Consider the following 25529-nt stretch of genomic DNA (forward strand, 5'->3'; position numbering starts at 1 on the left):
TACTTTTTACCTTAATCCACAATGGTTCTGTTTGATCGTGGTCGAAACTATGACATTTCGGTTAAATAGTGACTATCTTTAAATTTATCTACTCTTTATTGGTGAAAATAACGGCCCAAATAGACGTAAAAAGCGACATACTTTATTGTTCAAACGTTTCGGCAAATGCTCATGCCATCATCAGTGATATCTACTCTTTATGTTTTGGGGAAACTTTTACCAACCAATTTGAAACGTTGCAGGTTTAAATCGCTGGAGGCAGACGCGCTTCAGGCTCAAATGGTAATGACCAAAGAAATGATGCAACAGAAAGGGAGAAGAAATGAGAGTGTGGGTGGAACGGTATGAAATATTATCTATTTTATGCATTAAACAACATTACAGTAGGTTTCTGAACTTTGATATTTCTGTAGGTCGCGTAGTTTGAACATTGTGAAAAAACATCATATTAAGTCGACCGCCACTAGATGGAGCAACGGCGCGGGCCTGGTGTTCGTCGGGACTTCCCCGTCACCGGGAACCGACAATAAACCGCGGTGCTTGACGAAAGACCTTCGATTTGTGGGAGAAACTTTTTTCTTACACCTGTTTTCTTTCGCATTTCTAATTGATTTTAGTGTGTTGTTTGATTCTGTCGCATCTTATCTTTTCTCTGTCTTCAAACACCCGCTGGTTCTCGACGGTGCTAGTACTTTCTATTAATGACGTCATCTACGGGTGACGTAGCACAGTGTGACGTCAGCCAATAGCGAAGTTATTCTATGCTAGCTGATGTGCGTAAGTTTTAACCCCAAGTTTTAATTTCATTGTGACGTCATACGAGGTATAAAGTTGTGACGTCATTCTTGGCTTGTTACTTTTAAAGTGGCAAAATGGATCGAGCAAGATTTCCGTTTAAGGGGTGAATTAATCTTGAACTTGAGTAACCTTCAAAACAATATTGACCTTTAGTTACCTCTGTACAATTAAAAGAATATCAACTAACCAAACCTTAAAATTTTTCGTTACGATCTTTTGTGGCATTTGTCGTCTTTTTATTCGCGCCTGCATCGTCATCAGTCAGTGACGTCACGTGGTTACTGCTGACGCAAGGGTTTTATCGTAACTACCATTCATATACGATTGTTTATATACATAAAAGTATGCGCGTCTAACTTTTTTTGTCAACGTCAACTCTGTTTTTCGCCCATTCATATCCAAGCCCTCTGTGTGGACGTCTGCAACCTCCCGCTCGCTTTTTCAACCTTCTGCATTTTTTACCATTTCTGTAGCTACAGGTTTTTAGCGTATTGTCTTTTGTAGCGAAACCCCGTTTCCCACGCCCGAAAATCAATTCATAGTTTAAATCCACGAAAGCCCCAGAAACTTACCCATGTGCCCCAGTTTTACCCCGTTTTCTAACCCTTAGGTACATTACCGTCAATTTGGGGGCACAGAACTTTTCGTGTGCGCGTTTTTATTTCTCGCTCTGGTTGAACTAGGATATCCCTGGTGGGAGTTCCCCTTGTTTTTTAAAAGAAAAGTTTCTTTGCCACTAGAGGTCGTACGTGAGGCGTGCGGACACTAACGCTAACTGCCCTGTAAATTTCGCCCAAGCAATGACCTAAGATTAATACCCGTTTCTTACTGTTATTTTTTCACTAGTAACGGCCTGAATACAAATAACAACGTTATTGTAATAATAAAGCCACCACCAATTGTGATACAAGTGTGAACACTTCCAGAAGTTGGAAGGTGTTTCGTGTTTTTAGTTTGCGCAAACTTTTGAACTTGCCCTAGGAAGCCCAAAGTCATGGTTCGAGTCTTACCGCAGCCTAGAACTATATTTCTTAAATTTTTAGTTTTCATGTGAAACAATTCTACGGGACAGGGGATGATACATGGAAGAAGACCTAGCACATATTTTGCCGAAAGATTTGTTAGCTAAATTGTACGGTCTTGTTGTACCGTTTCCTACGTTTAGGTCAGGCATACTCAAAACTGAATTCGTGCCACGGAAGAAAGGCTAGTTTTATCAACAGTTTTAGAACTTTTGAAGTTTCCGGACTTTTTATTCGTCATAGCACAACCATATTATGTACAGCGCAGCACAGCCAATTTGTTCATAGGAGTTATAAAACAAAACAGGCAGCCAATGAAGCAAAGTTTCAACAGTAGGTGCTATGCTAACAATAAGTTCTTAATTGCTCGTTAGGACTTTAACACATGAAATGTTTTGTTGGTAAAAATATATTCATACCAGGGTGCAAAATATGAGAAACGTGAGTAAATGGTGATACTGTATGAATTAATATGTTGATACATTTGGCAACAAGTAAGTTATAATAAAAAATGTAGTTTAAATTCCTGTGTGGTATTTTTCCGAGCTATAAATGCAAATGAAACTCCGAATAAAAACAGACAGCACAAAAAAGACGTAAAAACGTAAAAAGCAAATTATCTGTCGTCGTGAACTTTAAAAGTGAGACGATGTTTGAAAAGAAGATGTGAGAAGCAGAAATAAACATCCAAAGTAAGTCTTTACAGTCCCAAGGACCATCTCATGTACTGGTTGTACCACTGCTCGCACGACTCTCTGTTCTTCTATGCTTTTTAGCCCGTCCTTTCTTCCTTTTTCTTTTGCCCTTTGAGCCCTTGTTCCTGGATGATCCTGGAGCTCTTCCTCCGGAGTTGGAGTTTCCACGAGACGATCCTCCAGCCATTTTGAGAAGAACATCAAGAACATATTTAGGGACTTTCAAAACGGGCTTGTTTGGGCGTCTTCCAACTTAACAACAAGTGTCGCAAAGTCTAGTTAATATCTAAATAACACCTTAGCTGGTCTTTATAGCAAAACAGTATTATTAAAGAGTATGCATTGAATAAATTATATTTCAGTCAGACCAATGCGATTTGTTTAAACTCAAATGACGTGCAAAATCTATAATTCTATTAAAACACTTTAAAGCAGTGATTTCCGACATTTATGGATAAATTCCTCCCTTAAAAATTCAAAACATTCTCATTCCTCCCCGACAAACTACACAGTATAAATACTAAATCATGCAAAGATCGTTTTCATTTTGGTCTTTTATCAACTTCACGAGGTATATTTCCAGAGCTAAAGTTTCGATTTACTAAATAAGCCTACACGTACAAATTAAAGTAAATTCCTCCCAGGCTAGAAACCACTGTTTTAAATAGTATTGAGCTGCTTAGTCAGTATTGCTAATTGGCATAAAATGGACATAAAAAGAATCTCTCCCTGTTCCCATATATCTCGGTAATTGTTAATGCCATCATCAGTAATATACATCAGTAATAAGTTCTATTTTATTTAAACACAAAATAAAACATTGGAAACGGCTCACCATCGGGTTGGTTGCTTATCCGAATGAAACCCATACAACATTTGCGATATGAGTTCTTGCAAGTTTTCTGTATACCTTTAAATCTAAAAAATAAACATGCATAAATTCAACGCATCAGCTTAATTCACCTTCAACGCAGGTTAGCTTAATTCACCTTCAACGCAGTTAAGGCTATTAAGAACAAGTTACACACACGTCAGCAGCAATTAAGCAAGGCACTGTCAATCCTGCTACCTTGCCGAAAGCATCAAGCGGTTTTGTACAGGCAGCTACAAACACTGGAGCTGTACTTAAAAGTTCAGATTGGTATTGGTACTGGTGGTTTGTGCTATAGATTTCTTATGTAACTAACGAAACTAACGGAAGCTATGACACAGACTTTAGCTAGAAGATATGATTATATTTATCGAAAGGTAAAGCGTTGCCATAAATGTTAAACGAGAATTTGTTATGGTGATTACGGTAGCAGAGAAGATCAGAGAAAGAATATATGTGCAGTCTTAAGTGTAGTCTGCTTTATATACCTATAGTATGCGCTAGAGTATGCACTGGTATTTAAAACCAGTTGTGTGGACGAGGTCCAAATGTAAATTGCGTGCTTGGGGTTTTCGATAATTCTAATCTTCGCCTACCCACACATATACGGAAAATATTCCTTATAACTTACATCATTTATTCGATTATAAAAAGCAAGTTTGTACAAGAAATTTGCTGCTTAGGTTTGAAGCTAAACAGAGTTATTTATATTTTTACAGTGTCATATATACGTTTGCGACTGCTTTTAGCTGGTTGTGTATATGTAGCAGAAATTTTGCAATAAAAAAGGGTTCGTGTTGTTTTTCTACAGGTTGATTTTCTGACATCAAACCACATAACGTAGGCTATATTTTTAGACAATATAGGCTATGGAAAAGCTGACTCTTACCTGTTATAGCGATATCTACCCATTAGAAACAACATGGCTTGTTGTTCACAACCATTCGTCATTTGGCTGCTGGATTTTTGCATTGAACCATACACAATGGCAGCCTTGCAACATTCTCCAACGGCCTTTGGAACTTTCCTTGTCGTTTTTCCTGGAAACGCAAAAACCAACTGGTAAGCAACTGTTTAAAAATGATACTTTCTGCATCAACGTAATTTACAGGAGTTGTGTTTTGGGCCAGTTAAAAGAACATTTGTTGCATTTTCTAAGCGTTTTTTAATGGTAAATTGCAACCTTGGTTAAGTCGGTTTGGGTTAAGTCGGATCTTCGCCTAATTCGAAATTTATTTCGTCCAAACGGGTCCGGATTAACCGAGGTTTACTGTATTGGGTATTTCACCCCCTACAAATTGCTTTACGGTTTGTCAAAAAAGAATGGCATTTTAAACACTTTAAGGTTTATTTGTTCTGAGAAGAAAGAAAAGAAATAACATGAATGTTTGTGTATGAAACATTTTTGTTTTTGTCGTTTTGACACAACGTCTGTAGCGTTTATGGGCATCATTTGCCCACAAAGGACATCGTTTGCAATTTTTGCCTTTTATGTGAAAATTACATAGTGTGAGAAATACCTTTAAGCTATTACAAGTCGTGTAAAATACTAAAAAACTAGCTAAAAACCTTTTTATCCAGTTTAAATTTACCTGGTCGTCTTGGAGGATTGCGTCTGCAAACAAAAAACAAAGTGATAAAAATACTGCATAAAAGTCTCAGCTTATTTGCATATTAGCATCGTAGCCGTCTTTAAGATTAACCCTCCGATATATTTTTGTTACCTATTTTTGGCATTTTTTCGCATGCAAACTGTACGAAGCAGAGGCTTGTTAATTTTTCCCGCTTGAGCCGATCTCCTACGACCGCTGGAGGGCGCCGTAGCATCATCCATGTAGACCACGCGATCGGTGTAATCAACAACTGCAGCCCTAATCACATAAATCAAAAATTGCAATGGTTTATTACATTGAGCAACTCCTATGAAAACAATTAATTCCTCTTACAGAAAAAAAAACAAAGAACTTCGCAGGTGAAATTGAACTTCCTTGTTTATCTCGAAAACACATGAACTTTAAAATATTTGTCATTTAGGTAAACTTATAGACCGAACGCATCAATGTTGTTTTTTCCAATCTGTTTTGCTGTTTTGTAGTTGACGAGAAAAAAATTAAATTTGAATTAAAAGCATAACTGCCAAATGACTTGTGTACGCGGAATACACTTTGTTGCAGAGATTTCATTATTTCATTTCAGTGTTGAAACGACTGACACATTGTAATCATCATATACAGGCTCTCAGGCGGTGCTTTTATCTAGCCACGTTTCAAGTCCGTGCATTTTTTGGTAAAATTGAAATGAAAAAAATAACCTGATTTGCACACAGCCGCAGTCTGGAGCAGTCCACATTATTACTGCCTTTGTTTTATTCGATGTGTCATGTTCAATCGCGGCTGTTGGACAGTCAGGTGACACGCGCACGGAGTTAGACCCGTTTAGGATTCCGCCTCCAGAACAAGACCTAACTGCTGTAAGATGGAAAAAGTTTAAAGGTCACTGTAAGATTTATGATGTGCAACTTAAGAAACAATGAGATTGATGTCAAAAAATATAAATGAAGTGCTTGAGTACAGAAAAAATTATTGCCCCCAACGGTTCACTGAACGTTCTGGTGATCATCGCTAGTGAACATATTGTTGCATCAAAAACATCAATTGATAACGAATGGTCTGCCGCGCCTGACCCATATAAAGACATAAAAACGTCTTGATCTGGATTCGTTCCCAGGGGCGTCCTGGGTTCGAACCCCGTGAAAGTATACAAATAAATAGTTGTTTGTTAGTTTTAATTAAATTACTTGTTTTATTGTTAGTGTGATATATATTTTTTACCAGTAATTCAACATTTTTAACACAATTTTTAATTGCAATCTTCCTCAAAGACCTGTAGTCTAATTTAAATCTGATGATTTGTGTGGTATCAATATATTAAAAAGTGGCTCTCCCACCAAACCATTGGCCCAACCTTATATAACTTGTACAGGACGTCGAAACGTTGGTAGAAAAAATACAATTGCCAGAAGAGCAGCAACAGCTTGTATATTCATATAGCTTGATTAAGTTAAAAAGTCAAAACATGCAACCTGTCGTTTCATCATCTGCTTCAGTAGCAGTTGTGCTTAACGGACCTCTTCGTCGTTTAGGTTTGCTGGTGACAGGAACAGGCTTGACATCAACGAGAAAAGCTTTGAATGGATTGCGACTTGAACCTTTTACGATGACTGCAACAAATTAATAGCGTTGAGTCAAATTGTTCCACTTAGAGCACCTGTTGGTCCAAAATCATAATTTACAGGGATTGGCGACCAGATTTTATTTTATTATGATGGTCGTTCAACTGGTGTGATGCTAAATCAAAATACTAGTCGTTTTTTTAACGGTTTGCTCACCATTAGTTAAATATGCCACCTGGTGGACGAAACGCTTGTTCATTATTTTCTGGTTTGATTTATTACGTGAGCAAAAAAGAAACTGTTTGAAAAACTCTCACTTTGACCCAATGTAAAAACGTTTGATAGGAAGGAAACATGATTATTTTAATAAACACGAAACCTTATTCAACAGCAAAACGAAACAGATTTATAAAGAAACAGACTTTTTAAAAACCACAAACGCACGAAACAGGATTTACGGCACCAATTTTGTGTTTCATTACTTTTTTGGTGCCGCCACAAGACTGCAAACAAGTCCTAATGCCGTCTTTTATCACAGAGCATGGCACCGTCTACCCCGAAACGTTTCAAGCGGTTTGACCTGGAAACCGAGTTTGTGCAAAACGAGTTTTTTGGGTTTTGAGATTGTCAAAATGAGAAAAACCTTCGTGTTTTTTCCTGTTTTGTTGCTTGTTGGAGCAAAAATTGCAAGTTTAAAAACACAGGCATTGCAAAGAAGGTTGGATGTTGTGTAAAAAATCTTCTGGCGGCCACTGTTAAGCATACTGATATAGTTGCTAAATCAAATTGTCATGACAATTATGATAAATTACACTCTAAGCCAGCGGTTCCCAAACTGGGGTCCGCGGTCCTTTAGGGGTCCGTGAGGCAATTTTGGGGGGACCGCGAAACGGTTGAAGTCATTCTATAATCTTATTTGGCGTCAGTTTGTGCCACTAAATAAGTTTAAATCAAAGTAGACTTGAGAATCGACTGTCTCCATTGCTAAACGATGGCCTTTATTGAATGACAACTATCAAAAATGCAATTGTTCGCGCACAATCGTAATGTTTTGTCCTGTTTGTGATTTCGCATGCTGTCTTTGGATAATTGTTATGCGCAATTTTATACTATAACTAGCTAACTAGCTAAAATCCTGCAATCAACTTTCGTTTTTATGAAATACACATTTAGGCTTAAGGACCGCGAGCCCTCGAAATAATGGCAAAGGGACCGTTTTGAAAAAAATATGAAAAAGTTTGGGAACCACTGCTCTAAGCGAACAATAAAATGTCGCAAATCAACTTTTTTGGCAGCTGGGTAGTTGTGCCTGAAATCTAATAAATAATACTTTAAGAATGCAATAACAGAAAAAAAACTTAATGAAAATAACGGCCCAAATAGACGTAAAAAGCGACATGCTTTATTGTTCAAACTTTTTGGCAAATGCTCATGTCATCATCAGTGGTCCTTGTTTGTTAAAATGGGAACTTCTGCAGTTTCGTATTTGTCATAAAGCTTGAATCTGTTGTAGGCGCATTTAACAGGTTGTATTATCATATATTCAGTATGTATAAGTTGCCTGGCAGTTTCATTTTTGCACAAGCTACTTTTAATTCTACGCCAAGTGCCCAAAACGAAACTTTTTCAAATTTGTTCAAACGCTAAAAAAAATCAACGCACAAGTCTGAGTTATGCATTCTGTCTCCAGTCTCGCATAATTCTACATTCTTTGCGGTTGCAAACAACTTTCCCATGCGATAGCCGGGTGTCAAGTTTCAAAGCCGGCTCTAGACGCCGTCGTCTGGGCGTCAAGTTGTCAACTGGCTCCCGGCGTGGCTAGATAAAGTTCCGGCCAGCGAGTGTTTTGTGGTTGCCAAATTTGTGTCTTTTTAAGATTTTTGTGTGGGTTGTTGTAGTCACGGCAACCGAGCTTTCGAAACGAGCATGTTTTGGTGGCGGCCAGCTCGGCGCCGGGCCCAGCTCACGTAGACAGTTTAACGGCGTCGCTGGCTCCATCAGACGACCCAAGTGCTGGGGACCGCATCAGTGAAATTTCAAGTAAAAATTTGACGTGTTGACTGACGCTGTGTTAGTACATTTTTGACTTGTTTTCAAAGCATTTAAAATCAAAGCTAAAAAGTTGTTGCATTTTTTCTGTGGATTTGATTTTTAAGTAACTCTTTGATGAGCAAGTGCGTTGCAATTAAATTTTGCACAGAAAAGCCCTAAAAAGCTCAAAAACATTCTTTTAAATTTTAAACTGCACTAAACATAAAATATTTTGTAGACAGCGTGGATAGTATGTATTTTTCGGATCAAAAATAAGTTAACTAAATACGTTTCAATTAGTCGGTTTCGAAACTTTAGACATTTGATTTTTCGATTGGAGACTTCGGTTTCATACGGGGGCTTTACTGGTATAAAGAGGATATAGATTGGACCTATAACCAAAAACATAACTATACCTAACACCTGTGTAATAAGCCTCAAATTTCTAAATTTTTTTTCCGCAGCAGGTAACCTCTCTAGTGGTCACGGTTGAGTAAACGGCACTCGTCAGGCGCCCCCAAGCCGTCTACTGTTGCCAACAGCGCTGATTAGGCACCAACACCACTCCTAAGCCGACCGCTAATCTATTTTGGCAGCCTGTCGGTATATTTGAAAGCCCTAGGTCGCTCGTTTTCGGTGTCAGGTTGTACGTCGCTCAAAAACATGTCGCCTGTCTCTCATCCAATCGCTTTGAAATCGTAAAAATCAGAATCATATAAATATGTTTGTCAAAACTGTGGCTTGAAACAAATTGATCAAAATCGGTCTTGAAAATTGTAAAGTGTTTTTTTTTGTCCAATTCAAATAGTTTTTTAATAAGTTTCAAAACCAGTTATGTGCAAACTTCCAGACTAATCATAGGCCATACGAGAATGTTTGTGTCACACAGGTATAAAGCGGCCATTTTGATTTTTAACAAACTACTTTCTCTTCCAAAACAAACCTCAACACAAGGGCCTCCACGGTTCGATGCAAAGCATTTCATGCGCGAGCCGATTGGCGCCAGCCGCCAGTTGGCGTTGTGGATCACGACGGAAACAATTTATTTTTAGACTGACTTCAAAAGCGCAAGCTTTGAGTTAGTGATTTGACCCTGCTTGGAGGTGAGTTTGTTTGTTTGACTGGGCGAGAGTTAAAAGCCCGCTTGCGACCGGTTACCGTTTTATCCGGTTAAGGTTCGTTACGGGTCTTTGGTTGCTATTCCAAAGCTCTTGCCAGTGTTTTAGTTTTCGCGCATTTGTCAAACAAGTGCTGAAAATATTTTATTTCACTCACGTCGCATTTACAACACTTTCAAAAATTTCGCTTTTTAATTTTTTTAAAATTTCGCGGCACAAATAAAGCTAGTTTACAAGTAACCGTATGGGGATAAAAACATTAAACAAGGTGTATCGTCAACGCGTTTAGACATTATCCACCAGTTATACCCTTCACTGTTTAGCGCTATACAACGTTTTGAAGTTGCGCTGCTATTTCCGTCTCGGTGGTTGTTTTGTAGTGTTAGTGCAATTACTTCGCTATGTTTTTTCACCAAGCTAAATAAACTAAACTCAAATACTTCGATTTAAATTAATTTAAAAAGATATTTGTGTGAATGTCTGTTTGTTAGAGCTATGTCATGGACAGATGAACTCGTTTTCTTGTAATATTTTCTGTTGTTTTCACCGCGGCACAAATTGCATCGTCTTGCGGGAAACTTGCTTCAAAGCACTGGGCTAAACATCATTTGTTTTACGACAGTTGCACTAAATTATTGGTGTTTTCAAATGATTTTTGAAATTTCCTTGCAAAAAAGTTATTTCTGTGTTGCTGAAAACGTTTGTTTATGTGAGCTATGTTACAGGAAATTTCGATAACATTGTACATAACAAAAGAAAACATAATTATTTGCCATGTGATTGCTTCAGAAAAAACTAAAACTAATTTCTTTCATTCGGTCCACACGGAGAAGTAATATAAAAAAGAATCGTGTGACCAACCATTCTTTTTGGCAGTAACCTTTTATAGTTGAAAGGTTCAAACAGATTTGGAATTTCCGAAATAAGCAAATTTTCGAGCGTTACTGGACCGCTTTAGGGCTTGTTCTGGTTTCAGCATGAATACGCACTAAACCGACAGGCTTAATTGTAAACCATAAACAACACGTAACAGGCCCCCGGAAGAGTCAACGCTTTTGCCCTTAAATTATTAACATATGAAATTTTAGGTAAAATGCTTTTGCCAGAGAAATTTAATTTTCTGTTTCCTCAGGTCCTGTATAGTTCAACCGCTTGGTCCACCTTGTCGAGTTGGTAAATTGGCAATTAGGTAAATGCGCCCGCAAAGAGCAATAAATTAGTCAAAGGTTATTATCACGGATTTTAGTCAATTAAGAGTGCAAAACTAACAGCCCACTTGCCTTAAATTCATAATGCTCTTCATACAGTGGTAACTTGAGAAAAAAATCAAGTGCCTGTATACTTGAAATAATCAATTTATCATCATTTTGCCGATCGGTGTTATCTTGATAGACGAGACTTAGCATTTGAGTAATTATTTACGCTTCGCGCTTTTGGTAGAATGACACAGATTCGTAGTTGTTGTCAAACATTTACAAGACCGTATACCAGACAAGTTTTTCCTCATCATATACTCAAACACGCTTTTACATATACGCCCGTTCGTACTTTCATGAAACAAAGTCTAGTCACGCACAGAAATCCATTAAGTAGCATATACTTGCGACCCTGTTTATATTAAATAAAGCACTTTCGTATAGTTTCGATAAAATAACTTTTCAATAACGAGAATGTCGTGCATCGATGGTCTACACCAGGGGTGGGCAACCTGCGGCCCTTGAGTAAAGGTTGTGCGGGCCGCAGAGACGATTGAATTTGAAATGTACTGACAAACGAGTCCAAATATTATATATTTTTAAGCGGATTCATGCGCCCGATGCTATTCTTCTGCGACCTAGCAATATGTGGCTAGAATCAAATGCAAATTTTACTTGTAGCCAAGCATATTTGGTAAGCAACGAAGTAAAATCACCTTGTTTTATACACAGGTGCGGCCCGCGATCTATTATTGGCTATTGTATTTGGCCCCACAGTAACAAAGGTTGCCCACCCCTCGTCTACACCAACGGTTCCCAACCGGCGAGGTATTTTAACTTGAGGGGAGAAATTTGCTTTCAGCTGTACATGGGGTTTGTATTAAGGTTTGGAAATATATAACCTGTGAAGTTGATAAAATGCATTAGGGGGGAATGAAGATGTTTTTAATTGTTAAGAAAGGAATTCGTCGAAAAAGGTTGTAAAACCATGGTCTACAGTCTATACCGGTGGTTCCCAACCTGGGGTTCGCGGACCCCCAAGGGGTCCGTGAGACGGTTTCTGGTGGTCCGTGGAGGCAAACATTTGCAGTAGCATTAACAACAGCACAATATTTTTAAGTTCCCAAACCGTTTTTACAATCTTGTATATGAGTGCAAACTGTTTATCAAACCCTTGGATTAGGAAAACTTTGTTACCTCCATGGTGACATCACAACACACATTAACAATAGAATTCTTTGTGCTTTGTTTTAAGTTTTGTACACTAGAAAACTTTATCTCTTTCAGTGCTTTGACTGCTACAGTATAGAACTTTATTAAGATTAGCGGACTGTGAAGGTTGATTAAAATTCTGCCCCAAAAAACGAAAGTATAATAACGCATAATGCGGGAAACGAAAAAAAGATTAAATTACGTTGGGGGTCCGCGGACCGATAAAATTTATAAAAGGGGTCCGTGACTACAAAAAGGTTGGGAACCACTGGTCTATACTCTACAGTCTACACTGAATTGCGACAAAATGCCAGAAATATTTTAAAGAAAACATCTGGCTTTAAGTGAGAACTATTTTATTATGTTTTAAGAAGAGACTTCAAAATTAATAGTGTCATTTGCTTGTGAGCTTTTACAGTCAATTTTTCATGGTTTTATCATTAGAAGTCTTAAATAGGAATTCACACTCGTGATCAATTTTGTAATAGTTGATAAAAGTCACAATTCATTCGTGTTATTTCAGTGCATTAATTCTTTTTTTTAAACAATGTTTTCCATTTGCAAATCCCTTTATCGACAACCGCAGTCTATATTTTGATACAATAGGGTCATCTTTGCATATTACCTCCAAAAATGTTTGTCATAAAGTTCCTTGACACTTGACATAGGTGAAAAACTCTCTCGAGTTAACGACGCTTTCCTTTGCCGAACGCGATAACGATATACGATAACGATAAAATTGCCGATAACTGTGTGTTACACAATAACACCCACGAGTTCCTATCTTAAAGCCATGAAAGCGTGACTGGCGAACCGTTATTTCGGTCCCGGAAATTATCATTTTGTCACGTTCATATTTTCTACGTCAAACAAGTTAACGATTGTTTGCTTTCTCGTGTATTTAGGCTAGACATTGACTTGTGACCGAAATAGGCTGAAAATGTTTGTAACGTGATTTATACCCAACAGCAAAACGGAATTACGTTTGCACGGGAGTAAATGTAACGAGCGGTGTATATGTTTTTTTATAAACCCAAAAGTGTTAGTTTACTTGGTAAAAATAATTGTAATACAGTTGTTTGTGAACCAGCAATGCTTAACAAGGAATACAATTGCCCAAATAGACGTAAAAAGCGGCATGTACCATGTATGCTATATATTCTGAAACATTTCCGCAAAAGATCACGCCCATGTTTTCGCAGCATTTTTGGCATCAGAAAAATATAATTCATGCAGTCACGGCTTTATTCTTTACAGTTGAGTAATAAACAACTCACACTATTATGAATCATTCAGCCAAGGCCTAATTGATTTTCTGTAAAAAAAATCAATACGAGCGCTGTTTTCTTTACCTAGCGAGTAAACTCAATTTAACCATTGCTATATACAACTTTTCACACCAGAAATACACCACGCGCTTATTTAATAACCAACGCCCAAAGCCGAGGTATTAAGCGTGGCAGATGGCTTAACAATTCCAGACCCAACAAAGTGTTACTTGGGGGCAAAAAAACATCATCCATATCAGGTGAACGTTCTTAAAAAACTGTCAGCTACGATGGCAGGACAATCGCTACACCGGTTGTCAATTGCCGAAGCGTGCAGGTGTCAATCGGCTGCCACGCGAAGTGACAATAGTCACACCTGCCAAACTAATCTGTCATTAAGTCTAATCTGTCGTCACATTGTTGCCGTTCCGCTCAGATATTCAGAAGCCGTGTAATTGTATAACGTTAAGGAGAGTGTTAAAAACATCGGGTTTCCCGTCTGGGGGCCTTGAATGCGACATGTTGGTGTGTGGTTAAAATTGTGAGAAGCGTCTGCAGCCTAATTTTAGATCCAAAAAAAGTTTTTAAAAAAAGGATGTTATGATGAAAATAACGGCCAAAACACACGTTAAAAGCGATATGCTTTATTGTTCAAACGTTTCGGCAATTGTAAATGCCACCATCAGTGAAGCATGTCGCTTTTTGCAACAATTTGGGCCGTTATTTTCATCATTAAGCACGTTATGTTTGGGCGATTCTGTTCAAATAAGATATTGACTGTAAAAGCGAAAGATATTAATTCCCAAAACTATAACAACATAAATCTATGGTCACATTGTTCATGTGTCTTTATTTACAGTAAGACACATAAATGAAACTCAGTAATGATATTTTTTGGTCTTCAGTTGCTTCTTGGCTTTGTTTTAAGCCATAGCTATTCAACTTGGGTAAATTCACCCCCTTTTTCACCCATTATTCACCCACAGTAGGTTATGTTTGTGGGCAAACTAAAAAAGTAGAGAAAATGTGTGTGGTGTGGTAAAACGTTTGAGAAACCCAACTCCAATCCTTTTCACAAGCTCTTTTCCCCATACACGATAGAGTCGTTACTTACGTTTATATTTCATTCCCGGCTTGAATCCCTTTTTCAGTTTCTTCAGTATCAACTTGTACTTGGATCGACCTCCACGTCTTCCACCTAACTCCATGTTTTCCGCTTCAACCATTTCCATCGGATCAGGGCACGGATCTTCTGAAAATCGTGAAAAAATACTTCGTAAGCGTTTTTTTAGAAGTCTCAATATGTTTTTAACAGCAAACATTATTTTATTTGAAGAAGAAACTAGAGATTGTAATCCATAAATTACGTATACTTAAGAAAGCAATGATAACTCTTGGTTCAATTTCAGCGCCTGTAACAAATTCTACTCTACGTTGCGATCAAAGCTTTGTGAGAGGTTTTAAATAGGGAAAGCTCAACGGTGGGTAAATTTACCCCTAAAGGTAATTGCATATGCCTAAAAAGTAAATTTTAATGATAAAAACATCCGTTGTGTTTGATAAGTGGACCAAGAAATAGAAAAAAGTTTAGGTGGAAAATGCAGTCAAAACACATTTAGAACTTTCAGTCCAACTTATCTAGAGTTTGTTGCAAAATTTCCCGCCTTTTCAACGACAACAGCCTTTTTTAACCTAATAACTCACGTATTTCCATCTCAGTTTGATTGACGTCTACATCCTCATAAACCCCATCGAGTATGCTCGCGTTTAAGGAGTCACCGGCAGTCGCACATCGGCAAATCTCGCATCCTGTACGTGGATTTACCGCCAGTCTTTCACAATCCAGGTCCATTGGACACTCTAGAGGTGGACATTCTACTGTGATAGGGTGCGTTGGCTCCCCTAAAGTCGGCCCGTCAATTAGAAGCCGCTCCATTGGGTTGGGCTGCATGGTAATCGTCACGTTTCCGTCAACTGTTAAAAAATTAGGAGAGGATTGTTTAACGTCACCTATCACGTCCTTAGCCGAATCAAAAAAATTCAAGATTTTTTTCAAAAAAACTTGCTTTTTTACATAGTGATGTCATTATGACGTCAATCAATCAGTTGCCTCACTAACCTGGATTTGAACACTCACAAAGATCGCACCCGTTTTCATCCTTCCGCAAGGTGGTGCTGGCGCAATTGAGCAGCTTCACTGTGCAGCCGTGCAGACTGCATGGGTGATCCTGGAGGGTCGACTCTGAAAAACGTTTTCAAACAATAAGTCGCCAAAAAATAATTGAAAGACTGCTGGTTGCCTGTGCTTGGGGAAAATAGCACAATAGTGGTGAGGACAGTTAATCCTTACAAGGATAAATATATTAAATATATATTTTTTCCTCGCTGAACAATCCCTGGGTGCGTTACTAGTCGAGATGGTTGGCTTATTGTAAGTCTGTTATTGGATCATAAGCTATTTGATAGTTTCGACTTGTTAAATTATTAAAATTTGGTAAAACGGAGTTTCTCTGTTTAGCAGCAATGACGCCCAAGCTTCTTGCTAAGAGAAACACACGTGACCATGACAGGATTCGCACTCACGACTCTGTGGGTGCGCTATAGTCACTCGGATATTCACGCGACTTGCTGTGTATAAATCGAGAAAACCTACATTTATAACCACATGAAAAATTAACAGAGAAAATGCACCAATGAAATCATACACAAAAAAGAACATTTTAGTTTGCATCAGGAATTATACTTGACAATCTGAAACAATCACCATACCATTCTTTGCAGATAGGACATGGTATTACCTTCACATCTGCAAAGCAAACAGCCTCTCTTGTTCTTCAAAAGTCGACTAGATGGACATCCCAGTTGTTCCGGTGTGCAAGGGTGAAAAGGACACGGGCCTTCTGCAAAAGTAAGGCACAGTTTTCTATAGGGTAGTTGCTGCAACTAAAAATGGTCTATATCTTTTATAATAGTCATATTGTAGGCATATTGTACGTTAGTGTGCGACACTTGCCATAAGCAATTACGAACTCAAAAGTGGCATTTTTAATATACAACCATATACAACCAATGGCCCGTATCACATAAGCCGCCCATGTAGACACATTTGAAGTCAAATTATCGTCAAAACAACGTTCAAGACCACTTGACACCATCAGAGCGAACAAACATTTCCTGTTTCACAAATTTCCTTCAAAATCTCGTGCCAAGTTCAAGGCAAGGAGCAAAACACCGGTGACTTTGCCGGCCGCCTACCATCAAAGTCACGTACAATGTTTTGTCTGTCTGGAAAATGTAACTTGCGGTTTTACAAACGTCTCCCTCTATACTCTTGGCAACAACCCTTTTTGCACTACATAGCTGAATACTTTACTATAGATTCTACAACATAACGACTATTGACATAAAAACTGTGAGATGGACAAATATTTCATCGAAATTCGAAGTAAGATCAAAATACCTTTGTCTTTTACATTTAAGGAATACGATGTCTGCAAACGGAATTAAAAGCGACATGATTTGTTCTCAAAACATTTTGGCAAATACTTCATCTTAAGTGATACAATAGGCTAGCTAAGGCCCCCAAACCCGATTATATACCACTGGATAGTGTAAAACAAAGAAAAAAGGTGCAAAAATGTAACGCTTTAGATGCTTTTGGACAATAACAAAACTTGCAGTATTGTCGTAGAAAAATAATACCGATAACTTCGAAACAAGTTATTTTCAAGACATCTATCGTTTTGAAAAACCGCAAACAGTATAGTTCAATGCCCGGTTAATTGTGCAATTGTAAGATGACGTCACGCAATTTGCGAAGTATTTCGAACAAACCAGGTCAAGTTCAGTCAATATGACGTCACAATGTGGGACGACATACTTTTGAGCGTCCCGTACCAACTTGAATGCATTACAGCGGTTTGTTATTACTTTCACCTTACGACTGACCCCGTTTCCAACGTCAGCAACAAAGTCACAAACCTCACAAGGAAATTACCAAGTAAGGATTACCCTTTTTAACGACCACGTAGGAAGCAATGAACAAGGTTGCAAAAAGGACAAATTAAGCTAATAACTTTCTAGGTGAAATCATTTTCGTACAAATTAGCCTGAAAACAATACAATGAACAAATATGCATATATTGAGGCTTTTTGTCCTTGGGTTGATCTTACATATTATGGTGATCACATTTTGAACCCGACAGATTCACAATATTCCAATCATAAAATGTGCTATTTAGGGGGTCTTGACGTAGTTATTAACGTCATGGACTTTATTATGAGAGTGCTAGCAATAGTAATATGTTATTTTATTTTAAACTGTTTGTTAGCGAAAACAGAAGAATTACAATTTGTAGAATTCCTTTTAAGTTTTGCTTAACAATGTTGTCAAAAACGGCGCATAGATAAGGAGTAAAAAGGACCGCTTTCGTGGAAATCTGTGGTAATCTTTTTTCGCTTAAAGCCGTCAGTGTGAAACACAATGGTTCGAAAGCAACCGTAAAACATGAAATTTTGCCATAGTTTAAACTCCGGCACAATACGACAAACCAGAGATTATAAAGTTTCATTTTTACGAGACACAAACACTTTTGTTGCATTGTAGTGTGCTACACGTGCGATTAAGTTTTAAATTGTTTGCATGCACGGAAAATAACGTAATTTAAAGTCAAAGCCATGTCCTTTGTGTCGTTCGCACCAAAGCAGCGAAGAATTGTGGGACAAACATCCAATGACGGAAAGTAACCGCACGTAAAATATTAAACACACGGACACAGACCAGTCGGCGCGTCAACCATCCTCAGAACCGACCAGATGACGCCACAGTCGAAGTGTTACGTTAATATATCGCGTGTTATGTTTAGACCTGCACAGGTATATAACCAAATTAAGTGTGTATAGTGCTATGAAATATTACCGGTGGACCCCCTGAAAATGTATTTCACATTATGTAACGCACTTAAAGAGATTTATCCGTCGTCTGCTGCCTACGTTATCTGGGTGTGATCTGTCATTGTGTTTACACAGACTTCGAAAGAGGCACTAAAGGTACGCCTACGCCAAAAGGCTTGAAGTCTGCGCTTTATGACTCTATTTCAAGCACTTAAATTCGATCTTGGCTCTCACGGTTTGCTACCGGCGAAACTAATCTCGCTGTATAGAACTCAAAATGTCGTCTTAGGTACTTGTTTATCGAATGGTTTAACACCCCCCAAGACGAAAGTTTGCATATGATAGCGTGTCTGGGTGCTGACGACTTCCTTGGAGAAAATATAGGGATTTTCTTGTCAGTTTAAGAGGGCTGGTACGGGGAAATTGGACGATGGGGAAAGGTGCAGTGTTTATTCTATTGGCCGCGCAAGCCACATAAGAAGACATAAGGGGAAGTTGGTGTCGACAAAACACAGGATACGATGGATGTTAACTAGTCTCCGGTGGTACTTAAGTGTTAACCTTCAGTTAAAATATGAGTGATAAACCGGTTCTAAACACACGAAGAACTATTTTTTAAAACTTTTAATCAACGACCCAATTTCACTTCCTTTGTTTAACCACATCCAAACTGGTCTAAGCCTTAATTAGATTTGTGTAATGTGAAATAATCGAAGTCCAAGTTAAGCTATACTGTTGCACTACGTATTGTAACAGCTAATGTAAGGTTTGTGCCTGGCTTAGGTTGGAGCTGACGTCTTATAGCCCCTTGAAGCCCGTATATTGTGCCAAATGCACTTGCTCACCCAATATTAGCTGTTGTAAATTTTGTTGGAAAAAGTTTTTGTTGTTTAAAAAAGTATAAACGTTTTTGAAGACCCGATATTTTAGCAATGACCGTCTTCAAATTAGGTTTGCAAGCGTTTTAGTTTTAATATTCGGGTGCATATAAAAACACACACATATATATAGGCCCCTAACCTTCAAATATTGGTAGTTAACATGTTTAGCACTTTCATTCATTCAAACACATTTTTGGAATGTGACCTTTATAATAAATCGTTTTTCCCGATTTTGAGGTTGGTAAACCACATACATCCTGTCTGTATTTAACTTTTAGAGAGTCAGACCACATATTCAACGCCTCGCATTGATTCAGGGCTTACAAATCCAGGAGTCACCAAGCAAGGTAAGCCTTTAGCATTGTCGCTGGCCCAAACCCCCTTACTAACACCTGTGAGTCACCACAAGGAGTTTTCTAACAATAGAAACCATAATCACAAGGTATATTCACGATTCTGTTTTTCGTTTACGTGTCAGTACAGTTCTTGTCCGAAACACCTGCGTTTAGAACTCCAGTATTGCAAAATATTGGTCGCATCAAAAACTAAAATGGGAGAGTCTTTGCAGTCGAACAATTGTAACGTGTAAATTTGGTTGGAATATAGTGTTGTAAAGTGTAAACAACCCAATTGAAATCGGTCAGAGCCAACACTGAGCTCATTGGGAAACAATTCGTCTGGTCTGAGCTCGTTGGATGAACAAAAACTTTGCAAAAATACGTGAATTGAACAATCTTTTGTGTTCTAGCTATTAAAGCGAGAGCAAACTTATAAAAGTACTTTTTTCTGCATGATGATTTAAAATGCCTAAACTTTACCCTATACCTGCTTAAAACGTACGTAATCACACAAGTTTTGTAGGCTATGTGGTTTGTCATTCTATACTGCACCAACCTGGGTTAAAGTTTATGGTTTATTTAAAAGCTTTCATTTTCAGTATTACCATACCCTATCCCACATTTTATAACAGTTCTCATTCAAGTACAAAGCAAGGCAACCGTCAGAATTTCATTTACACAGATTTCCTAAGCAAACCTTACTGGTATTTGCACACCGTCGTGCTTGTGTAACACAAACCGACTTGCTGTCCATTAACGTTTAACAGATGGGCGTTGTTAACTGGCCGGGCTACTTAATGCCGAACGGTGTCACAGGTGCTCCTATAATGTCATTACACACAACCTAAAATCTCCTTCCATTTACACAGACCACACCCCAAATTAAACAAACCTACATTACTGGACTGACGCTTTGGGATTTTTACCTGACGTCACACGGTCGGTGTAGTTGGAGAAAACAGCCCACCAAGGGTGGAAGGTTTTCTAGTAGACTTTTAGGTAATTAGTGTAGTTTAAGTAATCTTAAGTGGCGAGACGCACAATTTGGCTCATAAAACCACCCTTATACTAAATGATGAACAAAATTGGTCCGGCTTGCTGGAAAAGTTCAAGCAGCGGTCAACGTTGGATAGCAAACTCAGAGCAAAAGTTTTTTTTTTGCTGCAGCGCACTCTTGACCTATAAAGCCTTGTACCTAATAGAATTATAAATAACAAGCTTTAAAAACCAACGTAAAGAGTAACAAACCACCCTGTATGCTAGCTTAGCAACTGTAGAATTGTTTACTTTTTCCATGATAGCATGTGTATGTGAAAAAAACTGGAAAATGTACCCAAAAAAAACGGCGGTAAGGGACTAAATTTAAGTGGCCAAACAAGTGGTTGACAGTAAAACAATCGGTTGACAGTAAAACAAAAACTATTTGTTCTTTGTCAGCAATCTTAAAAAACTCGACAGTTTTATCAAACGACAATCAGGACGACCTCTAACCCCTAGCAAACGTTGCCATGGGCAACCGCCAAAATCAAACAAAGTCTCACGTCGTACATCCTAAATCCACAAGTGCGTGTTTGCCAGGCTGTGAACAACGCAGAATGAAACGTCAAATTGAAAACCTGATTCATGTTTAACAGCAAAACAAGTCTGACCCGTGAGTATTGTTTGTACGGTGGAGGACGTGCTTTCCTTTGTCCATACACAAGTAAAAACAACTTTCCTTTTTAAAAGTTGTAAACTTAACACTTTATTTTAGTGATGGTTCTTAAAGTAAGCGCATTTATTTTATGTTTTATGGCTTGATGACGAACTATGGGTTTGCAGAGTCAAATTAGAATCAACATTTTAACATTATTGAATACCAAACCAGTTACATACAATCTGTTTTGGTGCTTTGCTGACTACGGATAATGTTAAAGGTGTAAATTATTGTTTAACAACTGATTTAGCCTGCGAACTGTACCACAAAAATTAGATGTTAGTGTTAAAACGAAAACTGTATTTTGAAACACTATACACGGATCTGTTCATAAGTTTAATGAGAAAAATAACGGCCCAAATAGACGCAAAAAGCGACATGCTTTATTAATCAAATGTTTTAGCTGTTTGGAAAACTGTTCTTAGACCAAGGTGCCAAAGCCTTTGTACACAATTACAGAACAGTAAACTGTATTTGACTGCTTATCATTAATATTAGGCTACACATTTACCCGACGGTAGAATAAGAAAGTTGAAAACACAGATGTTAGCAAACGAAACTTCGGGTATTGATGCGGTCAACGCCTTTGTTGAAACAGATGGGGATTTAAAATTTAATTTATCAGTGTTAAATACCGTGCGGTTGTTAAACTCGGCCATAATTTAAGATAAGTTTATGCAAGGCAATTTGAAGACGGTTGGATTTTTTTCTGTGCTAAAGGTGATGTAACATCACAGAATTAAAAAAAAAATTAAAACTACCTTCAGATTCGCATTAGCTGTAATACACTGTATTGATATGACAATTCAGTCAATATAATTCAGTCAAAATAAGTCATTTGCATACAAAATTAAGATTACAGTTAAACAGCTTTTCGTGTGAGCAATTTGCTCTCCGGGAGTTTATTCAAAGACCAATTATGGCAGTTGGGTTTCGGTGCGTCTACAGATTACAGATTAGAGCTAAACAAATCGAATACTGTCAACGCAAACATACAAGGGAACCCGTGCGAACATTTTCGAAACTGTTCAAAGTGGTCTCGGTATTATTGTATTCACATGTTTAATCATTACGGCCTATAACATAATTCTAAGATTAAGGTAATGTTTACTAGATTTGAAAAAAGCTTTGAATCTCGGTGCAAAACGATTGGACACCTTTTGTTTTCAAATTGACACTTGTATTGTGTACCACTGTGATTCTTGAGCATTTCGAGAATGTGCGAAACATTTGGCCTGGGAACACATGAAAAGTGTTGCACATAGGTTTCAACTTTCGTCAGCGTTTTTGGTTTCAGTCGGTCATCAAGGTTAAGGTTTTAAAAAACAAAGCGACGTTAAAAAACTTCAGCAAAGCAAGATTAAAACTGCTGCAATCTAGACCATCCTGACACTGAAAACGTTCAACGGAATGTTAATGCCGAAAACACACAACATCGGCGCCTCTTGCAAACTTTCCGAAGATTTATTTGCCCGACAATCGCATTAAAATATTAGCAGAAGCCCAGTGTCTACAAGTTTCTGAACTAATACTCGTTTTCAAATGGAAATATTCCAGTAGCTTTAAAGTAAACATGACTTGCACAGCTTTTGTAACCATTGCCAGTGATCTATTCCCAGTGTGCATGATTTTGAAACATCACTGTCTGCTTGGTAAAGAGAGTAAGGCAATGTATTGGTTGTATACAACACAAAATTATGTCTGCGTGTAAAAAAGGCCTAGTCAAGCATACCAATCCCCAAAGTGCAAACTCTCCCACGTTCAAGACAAACCAAATATCACTTGCGAGCCAAGCGGTCAAAACCAAGTAACGGGTTGCAAAAATTAAATTGAACACCCTAGTTAATTCAAACAGAATGCTATAAAGCTCGTGTATAAACAAGTAACTTTGCAGGTTTATGTAGTGTTCCTCAGATAATTAAAAATCCTACATTGTTATTACAGTATTTTGATTGAAAAGCTGATAAATGTCATCTTACCTTGACACAAGATTGGTAGAATCAAAGAAGTCGCAAAAAATATCCAACGCAGCATTCTTTCGCCCTCGCGCCGACCTCTTTTCTTCAGGAATGAACCTTCGAATGTACCTTGTACCAAGTCTACTGCTGGGCCTTTTTGCAATTACTTCGACAATCAATAGTTTCTAATTCAGACCCAGGCGATTCTGCAATTTTTTCAGTCAATCAATTGCCTGCTTGATCATGCAAAACTCCCCAGACTCTTGTAAATTGTTGTTCCACCCAATCAGACCATATCTACAAGACCTAGTGCGGCTGTAAAACATAAGAGGTTGAGAGTTCACGACACAATATGGTAGATTGTAGACTGTAAACCCAAGCGGTATGCCTTTTGTCGTTTTATGCAAACGGCAATAATGTTCACAAAAAAAGAATGCGTACAACACACTTCAAGTAATGTGCCTTTTCCGACCGTTCGTAAGTTTTTCAATGCTGCCATATTTGAAGCGCAATTTTACATACATTTTCTGTGGTTTGTACTGATTTATTGCGTACAGCCGTTCATTCAGGAGAGCTTTATAATCGATAAATGTCTTTTCTAAATTGTGCACGAAACACCAAGGGCCTAATTTGGGCATGTTTACGTTTCGGGTTTGCTTACAACTTTTATTTGTGCCAAGAAAGAATAAAATAGACTGTACCATACGAGGATAGTTTTGATTTATGCTGTTGGTTCTGTAGTACAGACAATACTGCGCTTTATAAATTACTGTTTTGTGTGACTTAATGTTGTTTTTGGTTGTGCAAAGAATTCTTCAACATTGCGTTAAAAACGAAACCATAACAAATCAATACCAAGACAACGCAGTGCACTTGAACAAAACGTTTGCCGTCTGTGAGCAATTTACGCCTAGAGCACTTCGCTAAGACTTTGCTAATCTGCGATTACGAACCAGACGATATCCTGCCTTGCTTGGCAGTGTGTGCCAATTAACGCTAAACCGTGTAATTGAAGAGCAGTAAGCAGAGAGCGTTAAACCTGGCATGTCTTTATACCAACAAGAAGATTAGTTGTTGCTACAACACACAGGCTAAGTTGATACATTTGCGCTAAAAATGTAGCGGTTTTTTCTGCGTTAAGAAGGCGTCGTTTTGCACGCTTTATGGCAATAAGGTCCGTATATAGCGCTTGCATTTTTATTGCGGATTTTTACTGATGATGCTCGGTATTTTTGCAAAGCCTGTCGCTTTACCGATGTTACGAAAAAAAGGTTTTTTAGTCTTTAAAGTAAATAATAAATCTTGGTGTTTCGATGACGTGCGCATGGCCGTGCGCCGAGAGTCGTTACTGCGTCATAGTTCGATTTCTAAAACACGGTCTTCGTCTCAAAACGTCTCATTCATTCAGCTCTACAAAATCTTACCTTTACAATACAAGGTCCAAATAAACGGTTTAATGTGAAAGTTACAATAACGCACGAACTAATAACGCTTGAAAACGCGCAAATTGGCCTTCTTTTAAGTATTTTTACCCAACGTTATAAATAGTCCACCATTTTTATAAGTAACCCAACGTTCGTAAATAGTCCACCATTTTTATAAGTTCTCAAAAACGGGTGTAAACCTACCACAAAGACAAAATAGTAGCCACCTGCAAATCTATCAATCAAATCCGTAAGGAGTTTGCACCTATCCTAATGCCGCTGCCAATTTGATGAAAAGACTAAACTCACACAACTGAGTCAACAAAGCACCAGCTGCGAGGCAACAATAGCCAGGTGATCATTAGCAATGAATAGGCCGTTACACCGTTCAGAGTAGGATCATTTCGGCGACCGGACGTCATTTGAACAACCTGAGCCTATTCGCACTTGGACACTAAACACTATCAGCTGACTGACTCGTGCTATTGAGACGCGAACGGCTTTCTCGCGAGCTTGGACCCTTATCAGACCCGCCGGGCCATTGCCTGTAAGTTATAAACAGCCTACTCGCAAGAAAAAGGCAACCCAGTGGAGAATCGCGAATTGGTATTGCGTTCTTTTTACCTTTGTTTGCACCAGAAATTTTTCCCAACCGTGGGGTGTTTTTGTGCAGATGTACACCGTCCGTGATTGACAGCAAATTTCTGTCAGAATTGTTACGACTTACGCGTTTGTAGATGCACAGCAAAGTGTGCCTGCGCCATCCTATAGCACCTAATATAACATAAATTGCCTTGGTAATAAAAACACTGATTTCGTAATTTCATCTCATGGCAATAATAGTGTAAACGTCTACAATTTAAACAGGCATGTGCTGTTGAAGTGTATGTACAGTTTCGCGATATTAGACTGCAGTTTTGAACGTGGCATTAAAAATTAATCACTCCATAGGCTAT

General features: G+C 38.2%; 2 protein-coding genes across 4 annotated transcripts in view; one reads left to right on the forward strand and one right to left on the reverse strand.

The window, feature by feature from the left end:
* The window catches only part of LOC145202681 (protein scribble homolog), a 54357-nt gene extending 52654 nt beyond the window's left edge, over window positions 1-1703 (forward strand). The window contains exons 40-41 of one of the 2 annotated variants that reach the window (XM_080075701.1): window positions 243-342; window positions 414-1703. In XM_080075701.1, coding sequence (XP_079931827.1) covers window positions 243-342; window positions 414-422 — 109 coding nt within the window. In that variant the 3' untranslated portion in view covers window positions 423-1703. The remainder of the gene's footprint in view (window positions 1-242; window positions 343-413) is intronic. The other variant, XM_080075703.1, reaches the window with a different exon arrangement.
* Window positions 1704-2030: 327 nt separating this feature from the next.
* On the reverse strand, window positions 2031-25053 carry LOC145202684 (uncharacterized). 2 transcript variants are annotated; one of them, XM_080075711.1, is made up of 13 exons: window positions 24801-25053; window positions 23171-23446; window positions 16182-16283; window positions 15503-15625; window positions 15088-15357; window positions 14498-14635; window positions 6469-6606; window positions 5698-5854; window positions 5111-5257; window positions 4979-5001; window positions 4276-4426; window positions 3351-3433; window positions 2031-2767 (listed from the first exon to the last, which is right to left on the reverse strand). In XM_080075711.1, exons 2-13 carry the CDS (start codon window positions 23223-23225, stop codon window positions 2541-2543), a joined length of 1614 nt encoding a protein of 537 aa, XP_079931837.1. In that variant the 5' UTR covers window positions 23226-23446; window positions 24801-25053; the 3' UTR covers window positions 2031-2540. The 2 variants fall into 2 exon arrangements, with proteins under 2 accessions (XP_079931837.1, XP_079931838.1); XM_080075712.1 differs by lacking the exon at window positions 24801-25053 and having other exon boundaries at window positions 5698-5851; window positions 23171-23494.
* Between the last annotated feature and the right edge of the window lie 476 nt (window positions 25054-25529).

The sequence above is a fragment of the Phallusia mammillata genome, chromosome 7 (assembly GCF_965637545.1).
Source record: "Phallusia mammillata chromosome 7, kaPhaMamm4.hap1.1, whole genome shotgun sequence".
Taxonomy (NCBI): Eukaryota; Metazoa; Chordata; class Ascidiacea; order Phlebobranchia; family Ascidiidae; genus Phallusia; species Phallusia mammillata.

What these genes read in the sequence shown, in the direction of transcription:
- LOC145202684 (XM_080075711.1), bottom strand. Translation starts at nt 23,225, where the DNA reads ATGCTGCGTTGGATATTTTTTGCGACTTCTTTGATTCTACCAATCTTG. An exon ending in TTGTGAGTGTTCAAATCCAG is followed by an intron (nt 15,358 to 15,502) that starts GTTAGTGAGGCA and finishes ATTTTTTAACAG; the next exon opens with TTGACGGAAACGTGACGATT. An exon ending in AGCAGATGATGAAACGACAG is followed by an intron (nt 5,855 to 6,468) that starts GTTGCATGTTTT and finishes TCCATCTTACAG; the next exon opens with CAGTTAGGTCTTGTTCTGGA.